Source organism: Gallinula chloropus, assembly GCF_964237585.1.
Source record: "Gallinula chloropus genome assembly, chromosome: 15".
Taxonomy (NCBI): Eukaryota; Metazoa; Chordata; class Aves; order Gruiformes; family Rallidae; genus Gallinula; species Gallinula chloropus.
In genome coordinates this window covers 4,644,339-4,654,117 of record NC_140100.1, presented here as the reverse complement: position 1 = coordinate 4,654,117, position 9,779 = coordinate 4,644,339, and the positions used below count along the sequence as shown (strand labels likewise).

The following is a 9,779-nucleotide window of genomic DNA, read 5'->3' as shown; positions in this document are numbered from 1 at the left end:
ATTTTTTATGCCAAATTAATAGAAGCCAAGTGCTCCTTCCCTGCTGTAAGTAAAGAGAAGAATCAGAGAGAAATTCAGACAGTTCTCCACATTCTGGTGTCTTTTTTTCTTACAAGGAGTTAATCTTCAGTGCTTTATCAAGACCCTTTTCCTTTGAAATCAAGGGAAAGAAGATCCCTGGATTGATCAGCAGATAGATCATGCTTTTCAGCATCTTTTGTATCTCTCTGATCATCACTTGTGGTCAGAGCACCAAATGGACCATTGAAAAAAATGGGTGATTAGCAAGGTATAACCCTCCATTGTGGACTGCAATTTGATTTCACACTGAAATCAAGACTGATTTGCTCCACTTTTGTCCAAGCTTGATGTGGGAGTAAGCTTCAGGGCTAACTTGGACATGCCAGTGGAGCAGCCCCCATGTCCTGGGGGTCTGCAGCCTCTGTGTCCCTCAGGAAACAGTGCTGTCACCTGGAAAATGAGATGGGGTCCAGGTAACAGCCCAGCCAGGCAGGCTTGGGCAGGCTTTTCACAGCAGGTGGGAGACCTAAGAGTTACCATCATAGCAACAGCCAGTTTACTTGGGAGAAAAGAGATTTTTTGGAGCCCAGAAAATATGCAAACAATTTTGAGTCTTCTTTTATTCAATGCCTAAATTGTGTACTCTGTCCAGAATGTTTTATCAGCGAAAAGTGAAGACAATCTCTGTAGCATGAGCCTGAAGACCATGATAGATGATTAGTGCATGGTAACTCCACACAAAACATGCTGCCCTGACTTTGAGTCGGAGAAAGCAACAGAGACATTTTGCTGGGTACACAAAGAGCTTAGAATTTGCACTAAAACTCTTCCTCTGTGGTAAGAGATGGTGCTTTTGTTAGCACAATATTAATGTTTATAAAGCGTCTTGGCATGAAACACTGTTGGCTTTTCTTTCCAGCATGTTATAAAATCATCATGGAAAGAAAAACAGAGCATCCCTAATGCACCCGATGATTGTTACACTGCTGTCTCCTGATACTGCACCAGATTAACGTGACAGAGCAATAAAACTCTGGATCTTCATTTATCACACCTCTTTAGCTCTCTCCCATGCTCAGAGAGGTTTGAAATGAATATTAGCTTTTTCCCTGAAGTGAAAATACGAAGTTGCCCAGAAATCATCAATATTTCAACTCTGCCAGTTTTTACTCAAGTGTTGGTCTTGTGAGTATTCTTCAGCTCTCCTGTGTTCTTACCTAATCCACTGATGAGGTTTTTTATTTTCTTTGGGTTTGGAGTTTAATCTTCCATCTGCTTCCTGTTATATTGCTTAATCTCTAGGTATGTGACTTATTCTAGCAACGTGGTTTTTGCTGTTCTGTTAATGTAACACTCACACAGTCCCTGTGGGTTTGATGAACCTCAATCTGAAAGATGCCTAAATGTGGTGTCTGATCCCAGGATGAAACATCTGGAGGGCCGTTTTGGGTTTGCTATCTACCCTCTGTCTTCAAACCACCACTCCAAGTCTGCAGGTGGTTTTGTCTGACTCCAGATTGCTCCGTGTCTATTCTGAGCAGCCTTCTGGCAAGCCAGAACCCACCTCACAGCCTCTCTACACCCTCACAACTCTCTGCTCTGCTTTTAAAATATAAGAGGCTAAGTGTGGGACTCTTGTTCCTTGTATCCTTCATTCTGTTGGTGCTGCTGCCAGTCCCAAGGGTATCAAAGATTTCTGCTGGTTTTGAGTCTGTTGGGTGCATATTCCTCAAGTGAAATGATTTCTCCTAAAAATGAAAACTGAGATACCCAAGCAGCCCTTCTCTCAGGCAACCTTGGGAAAATACTAGTGAGGACTGGCAGCAATGTGACCCTTTTCATTGGTCCCCGATGCATTGCCTCTCTCCAGAACTATGAGTTTCCAAAGTCTTGCCCTGGCATTTCACCTATTCCCCACTCATAACTGTGTTTTGCTACCTCCATAGCAAATACAAATATTTGGCAAAACATTAGCATTTCATAACTGGTGAAAGCTACCAGCCTTGCTCAGCTTTGCTGCTGGCTTGAACAACCCTCTGGTTTCTTCATCCTGCTAATTTTTCTTGTGCTTAAGAGTTCAGCTGCTCCAGAGGATCAGGCCAGTGATGGGCGATGGCATAGACGTACTTAGCAACACACTTTGACTTGAATTATGCATCCCTGTGCTTCTGCAGAGCAAGCTACCAATGCTGGGTACATGGGGCACGCTCCCTCTGTGAGAGCATTAATTATTACTGCTGCTTGCAAAATGATCTGTGAACTAAAATGGGTTTTTCTAATTCTGTCACTGGAGAAGAACTCCTGGCTAATCAACTGGAGGCAGATGGAGTTGGCAGAGATGACATAAAGGCCTGCATTAATTACTCCACGTGTCTCAAGAACTGATAAGAGACTTGATTTATGCCTGGAACAGCCTGATAATTCCGGAAATAATAGATATTGCATGACTTAATTAATCTATGTAAACCTGTTTGTGCCGTGATTTTGAATTAACAGCCGTGGTAACAGCTCAGGTGTATGGAGGGTGGGATACAGCCTAGTACTGCAAGGAGCCTCAATGTACCTACTAATGGCCCAAGTCAGGGCCCAGGCTCTGGATACATCCTGAAATTGTCTCTCATTGTATCTTGTGCGTTCTTGTGTTTGAGGGATGTGAGTGTGGCCATGCATGATGGCACGAAGAAGGAACACGGTGCATATATACACAGCAACAGTGGGTAGGAGCAAGAGCTTACAGGAATCTCTCCGTGCTATGAGTTCATGCTAAGCAGTTGCATCAGGAGAAAGAAGTTCTAAGGCCTGTGTGGTTTTAGCTCAGACTATTGCCCTGCCTGGTGTACTTGGTCCTCAGGGCTGTTGGTCATGGAGGCAGGGATGTTCTTCACCTGCACAATGAGAGAGGACACCCTTGGGTGAGAGCAAAGGCTCTGTCCAATCTGATCCGAAGGTCCTGCTGGCTGGAGTCAGCTTACAGGGCAAAAGATGTTTTGCTTTGGCTGTTGTCCTCCTTTCTCCATTCTTCGTACACAGACCGCTGCAGCTGCCCTTACCACTTTATGGCACAGGTGACCCAACATGTGCATAGATTTTGAACAGTGCCTGTCAGGATGTAGTTTAGTCTGGGAACTACAATCTCCTGAGGGGGATGATGAAAAGAAGCACCAGGATGCTGCTCCCAGGTAGTCCTGAAGGCCCAGTGGTAATAAGTTGCCATGGACAAGCTCATAGTGGCAATTTGGCTTTGACAAATCTTCAGGCTCCTCTGCTGATCTTGCTGAGCTTTTGCGAAGCTGTAAGGGGGACAGGACTGCAACCTGGATCTCATTTTGGAAGGTTGCCAACACCAAAACATTCAGTAATTTCAACATGGGACCTCCCTCTCTCATCATCCTTGTCCACCCTTCCCTAGGTTGCACTCCAGGGGGTAACTGTGTCAGCATCATGCTCTGTTTAGAGCTATTTGAATAATCTGCTTTGCTTGTACAAATGCCAGGCTGATATTTACTGCTGGTGCTGTGGCTCAGCCACGTCCCTTAGAGATGCTATAGAAGGTCACCAAAGGTTGGAAGGGCAGCTGAAATGCCCTCTCCTTTTGTACCCCCTGCCCTGCTTGCTCTTACATACATATAAATTTCATTACAGAAGGACTCTTTGACCTGTGTGGGTGACAGTGGTGGTAGAAGGCAATTTCTACAGAGAATAGATAGTTTCTGCCTGGATTAAAATAAGTATCTCGTTTGCTTTCTTCCTTTTTGCTTCACAGTGTGAGTAGCTTGGATCAGGTACGAGGCAGGAACTGGGTCCAGATGCTGTTCCTTGTTCCCCTCATCCTGCTCTATGATCTCACATTAGTCATCTGATCTCTATTTAAGCCCTGAGCTCCCTAGTACCACGAAGCACAGTGATTTTCCTTTTGGCATTTAAACAGGACAGAGCCCCACATTTGGTCCTGCCATACTAAACTTTCTTGCATCTACAGTGATTTAAGCATCAAAGACTCATCTGTACCTTTTTTGTGGAGTGCCTGACAGTGCTTGGTGGAGCCATGAAATGGATAGTCAGAAGAGGATTGAACTTGTTTTAATTTCTGAAAATACAGTTTATATTCATGTCCATACTTACATTCAGAACCAATAAATATACACAACAGCTTTCCAGGACTTCACAATCATCATCACTTACATAATAATAAAGTGGTTACATTACATTTTATATGCAGTTTGGTTTAGAATGTCAAAGTATTATGAATACATTGAATCCAGTCAACAATGTTTCCCTAGTCTTGTTTTTATTCTTTCTTATTGTGTTTGAAAGATTCCCAAATACTATGAATCTCTTACATGGGTTAATGACAGTAAACCAATGTGAATGGACTACACAGCACTCTATAACCACGTCTCATAGACAATTTCAAGATCAGTGCTGTGGCCTTTTTTGTCTGAAACTTCCTTTTAATAGTGTTTTTCTTAAATGGGATCCCCTTGAAGACTTCCAAAGATATTATCTGAGCTGGTTTCTGCCTTGAGCTGATCCCAACAGTGCAAAGCAGCCATAAACTCAGCTTAACAACGTAGTTAAAACAGGTTTAGTGTTGTTTGCATCACTAGAGCAGTACAAAGCCAGCAGTGTGTCCCAGTAAATCAGTTGTCAGAGTACCAAAACTGGTAACACATCTGACTTAGCTAAAACATCATAAGAACTTCACACAGCCCAGTATAACCCATCACACTTCCAGCTGGGAAAGGAAGGGGATAAAGAGAAATCTATGTACATTTTTTTTGAGCTTGTGGGTCTCCAGATTTTAGCTTTTCTATGAATTCATCTCTCCTTTAAGTCCCCAAGTTCTCCAGGTCTACAAGTGCTTTGCAGTACCAAACCACACCCTTAGACCTTGCTAGTCTGCATATGTCCATTGAATTCAATATTTCTCTGGGTTAACATTGATTCCTGCAAGCGGCTGCTGTTCTCTTGCCTGTGTTCAATGGGGTCACCATCCTCCACACCATTGCCCTTTTGGAGGCAAAGTACTTTCTGAAAACTCTGCTTGAAGTTGTCAGAAAGAAATCCATAAAGAATGGGGTTGGCACAGCTGTTTGCATAGGACAGGACCACCACAAAGAAGTATACCCCTACCAACACAGGGTCTTCTGGCAGTATAAATATCAAATTGACAATGTTCATCATGTAAAATGGGAGCCAGCAAAACACAAAGACCACCACAATGATCACCACCATCCTGGTCACCTTCCTCTCTGATCTCCTGCGCCTTGTAGACCCAACTCGGATCCCTGAAGATTTGACTTTAATCACGATCAGCAAATAGCAGAGACAGATCACCAACAAAGGACCAAAGAAGCCAAGGACCGATGTGTAAATGATGAATGCTGCTGACCAGATGTTGACAGGCTCTGGCCAGTTCATGTTGCAGGTCTGAAAGTCTTCCTGCACATCCGAAAAGATGATGACTGGAAGCACCACCAAGAATGAGAATGTCCAGACAGTCACACTGATGAGCTTGGCTACCCTGGGACGTCTCCACTTGGTTGATTTAATGGGATGAACCACTGCCAGGTAGCGGTCCATGCTCATCACAGTTAAACAAAAAATACTAGTGAATTGGTTAATACCATCTACAGTCATAACCAGCCTGCATAGAAAGGAGCCAAAAGGCCAATAGGAGATGGCATTCTGGGTGGCCAGGAAGGGCAGGCCCAGCATGAAGAGTACATCAGCAACAGCTAAATTCAAGATGTAGATGTTGGTGACAGTTTTCATCTTGGCATAGCGCAAAACCACATAAATGACCAAGGTGTTGCCGCTGAGTCCCACTGCGCACACGAGGAGGTAACAGACGGGAATCAGGACTTTGTGGATGTATTTGAATGAGGGCTGCTCTGAGAGTGTCCCATTCTCTGTCACATTTGTGAGCAGTGAGGAATTCACATCGCTGGAACTAGCTTCTGTGCTAAATGTGTTGGAAAAGTATAAAGGATCCATAACTTTTCCTCCTCAGTTTTTCTTTCAAGGCTAAGAGAGATTAAGCTTCACGGGCATCGTGTTCCTAGAAAGAAAAACACAAGGAAGAGAAAGAGGGAAAGAAAGAGTGAATTCAAAGTAGACTAAGTTTTGCACATCATTTACTTTTCTATCTATAGTCAGAATTTGCGTTCCAATTCTGCAGATAGTACATGTGATGAGATCAGGGCCTGAACAAAGGAATTGTACAAGGACAGGGCCCAAATGTTGGTCCCAGTAGATGGTGACAACCATCTAACTTTCACAAGCTCCATGCAGCAGGGTCAGTGCTGGACGTAACTGTGAAGATGGGAGCCTGCATAGCAGTAACACAGCATGCATCCCACCAGGAAATGCAAGGGAGAGAGGGTGATGGCCATCACACTTCCCAGTCAGGGCAGAAGCTTTCCTGCATCATAGGAGTCTGGGTGCCCCAGCATGTGGGCTGCTGTTTGGGTCCAAAGCCAACTGACCTTGGTAACAAGGTCAGTTCCTCCTCCAGTGACAAGAAGTGTTAATTCTTGCATGCCTCCCGTGCCACCTGGCAAGCAAACTTTGCTGCTTGGTGGTCCCACTGTCCATAACCTCTTGTAAACACATTTTCCTCTTTTATGAAGGAGCAGGGGGATAATACCCTACACTTCCCAACTTGCACCAAAACACACAAATCCAGAACCCAGCTTTCCTCCCAGTTTTCTGTATAAAACTGATACAGAAGGTATTAGAAGATAATTTTGAAAGACTCCGATGAACAGCAAATGCAAGTCAGACTGAAAGCAAATCCCTGACATTAGTGCTGAAAGCTTTAAAGTCCAATTTGGTGCAATTTTGCTGTCGTTTAGCAGAGGGTGCCTGGAGAGGCTCAGGGACTGGCTCAGCCCTGTCTCACTTGGGTACAAGCTCTGGGTGCTTTCAGAATCTAAACCCAAAGATAGTTCCTGGCTCTTCCTATCCAAAGCTCCACTGTGATGTTTCACAGGTCTCCCTGTTTACATAGAAACAGTCTCAGTTTGATATATTCAAATGCCACTTGCTGCCTGGCAGAACCAATTGAGAACCCCCAGGGAAAGCCAGCAGCTTGTGTAGGTGGGGAAACAAAACCCTCCATAACAACTGACAAAACCCTAGGGGAAAAAATCAATCAGTGAAGTCCAAGGTGGAAAGGACCATGTCTGAGAACACTCTTCAGTCAGGTCAGGCCACGTCCATGCAGATATGAAGACTCTGCAGTGGAAAGGAACAAGCTGTTTCTTTTCCACCTCTCAAGGCTGTTCCGTTAGCGCTTCTGAATCCCTCTCCTCTCCCCCTGAAGTGTGCTTTTTGTCTGAGGAACACCTTTCTTCTGCAAGAAATCCTAACTGCAGTGGGCAGCTTCAGGACACAGAGAGCTGAACAGGATCAGTGACAGAATATGTTTCATTAGACAATCTGAAAAGGGTTGAAAATTTCCAGCGCTGTTCCTGTGGCATGTCAGATTCGTATGAGTGTTACTTCAGTCTTTGTCTAAATAGGTGTTTATAAAGCTCTCCACTATAATAAAAAGTTAAAGCATGTGCTATAAAGGAATGGAGATTCAAAACACCAATTTAAGGCAAGATCTCTCCAGCAGTGAAGGTGCTCAAGGAGGCTGACCCCACCAACTTTTGTTCCAGTTGCCTGATGGTTGGGTTTCCATAATAATCTGGGGGCACAAATGTGAATGCAAAACCACCTAGCCCACATTGCACCCATGTATTTCAAGCAAAAGCCAAATTCAGTATCATGTAAAAACGTGAGAGACCTCATCTCCAAGCAGAATGCAAACACCTCCATGGGCTGGGTACTGTGCTTTCTCTTTGAGTGAGAAAAACTGCAGTGGGTGAGAGCAGAAGTCCCTCCAGCTACCAGTAGTAATCATAAATATACTGTTCTGATTTGGAAATGTGCAGATGGGAAGTAGGTGTCTCACATGTAGCTCCATGACTGGGAGGAGATGTACCAGAGAAAGCAGAAATCCAGGGTGGCTGGGATGGTGAAGCTGACAGAGCTGCCAAAGCTCAAACAAATGCTGGCTTGAAGATGGAGATGAGAAGGGGGCAGGGAGGATCTGCAGGTTCTGAGCATGCCACTGTGGTGTTTGGGGTTTAGGTGCTGCAACCATGGGCTCCCTGCAGGAGTCATTGTGGCCCCTGGGAGCAGGCAGAGGTCAGCTGAGACCACTCTTCTTGTGGATTAAATAGGACTAGACTTGCTGCTTATATAAGAAAAGGCAAATTCCAGTTCTGGTCAAGGAATGAACTTTTAAATTCTGTTCTGACACTAAGTGGTTTTGAAACTCAGATTATTTGTGAGAAGATCCAAGAAAAACCAAAGCAGCACTGTACTGTTCTTGGGCTGTGAGGGTTTGATCTTTGAAGATCCTGTGTGGCCCAGGTGCTAGCCAGTACCTTTGAATGGAAGAATATAAAGGAAATTGGTGGTGGGATGGGGCAGTCAGTGGTTATAAACTCATATTCGTGGAACTGCACCTCTGGGAGCAGGTATGGTGCTGAGATTGGGCAGGCACTTCTCCCCAGGGTAGCTCAGCAATATCCAGTCTGAGTCAAAAGCAAAATTTTTGTTCTGGGTTTGCAAACATAGAATGCTGGCACTTGGTAGGAAAAGGTCAGGAGACACAGCCATGTGTAGCTCTGATCATAGGCTGGAGATTTTTCTTCTGCAGTTACCCCCTTTTCCCCCACACTACATATCCTTGAAATAGTTGACTGTAGAAATCACATAGTAAATTCTTCAAGCCTGTAACTGCTTCCACTACATGCAGAGTGCAAATTTTGGGAGAAGCACTGAGGAAGAGGAGTTCCTCTATGTAGAAACACTACTGCACAAAATCTCTGCTTGCCAAGGGCCTCAGGTTCTTTGAGCCCAGCCCCCCTCCCCCACTGCTGGCATTCCTGATCTACCCCAAGGATTTTTTGTGAGACACCTTCCATGGAGGGGAACAGTTCTTCCAGCCTCCTTCAGCAGCTGTGACAATCTCCTCCTGCTGCCATGCTGTGCCCAGAAGTCAGTGATACTCAGCAGTTTGTCTGTCTGCTTTTAGCATTTTGGGGCTCTTCTTGTGGTTTCGTGTGAACATTAACCTTTACTTTCAGGCTGCCCAGGGAGGGGGCTGAGTCACCATCCCAGGATGTGTTTTTAAAAAGGGTAGATGAGATACTTAGGGATATGATTTAGCATAGGACAGGAACAGTTGGACTTGCTGATCAAGGTCTTTTCCAACCTTGTCATTCTGTGATTCTGTGATTCTTTCCCCTTGATGAATTTTGCACCTTTGCCTTCAAAAGTGGGTGGATTCAGAAGGGAAGGCATTGCTAAGGCACTTGTGCAAAGTCTTCAGTATCTTCACTTGGTAACAGCCTGCAGGTTGTCAGCACCAGCAAGGAGCTGCCATCTGAACATTACCCATAGCCTGGCTGGGGAGGTGGTGTGCTTGGAGTTGTTCAGATTTGAAAACAGACCCCAGGTCTCCAGAGTTCCTGTTTGGTGTTTCATCCACTAAGGCACTGAAACCACTTTGCTTCTGCTTGGAACCACTGGTATTTTTGGATTTGTTATGGCATAGCAACAACAAAAAAGCTGAACAGCTGCAAAAGCATGTTCTGCTGGCTGTCCTCAGTAAGCATAGATGATTTTTCCCTCTGTTCCCCTCTGCTGATAGCTTGCCCGTCCCCAGCACAATTTTTGTTGGAACTTATATTGCTACT

General features: G+C 44.7%; 1 protein-coding gene across 1 annotated transcript; it reads right to left on the bottom strand.

Annotated features, from left to right (window-relative positions):
- Positions 1 to 4,905: 4,905 nt before the first annotated feature.
- SSTR5 (somatostatin receptor 5) lies at positions 4,906 to 6,018 on the bottom strand (the record flags this gene model as incomplete). The annotated part of the gene is made up of 1 exon (XM_084271205.1): positions 4,906 to 6,018. The coding sequence occupies one exon, from the start codon at positions 6,016 to 6,018 to the stop codon at positions 4,906 to 4,908; it is 1,113 nt and encodes a 370-aa protein (XP_084127331.1).
- Between the last annotated feature and the right edge of the window lie 3,761 nt (positions 6,019 to 9,779).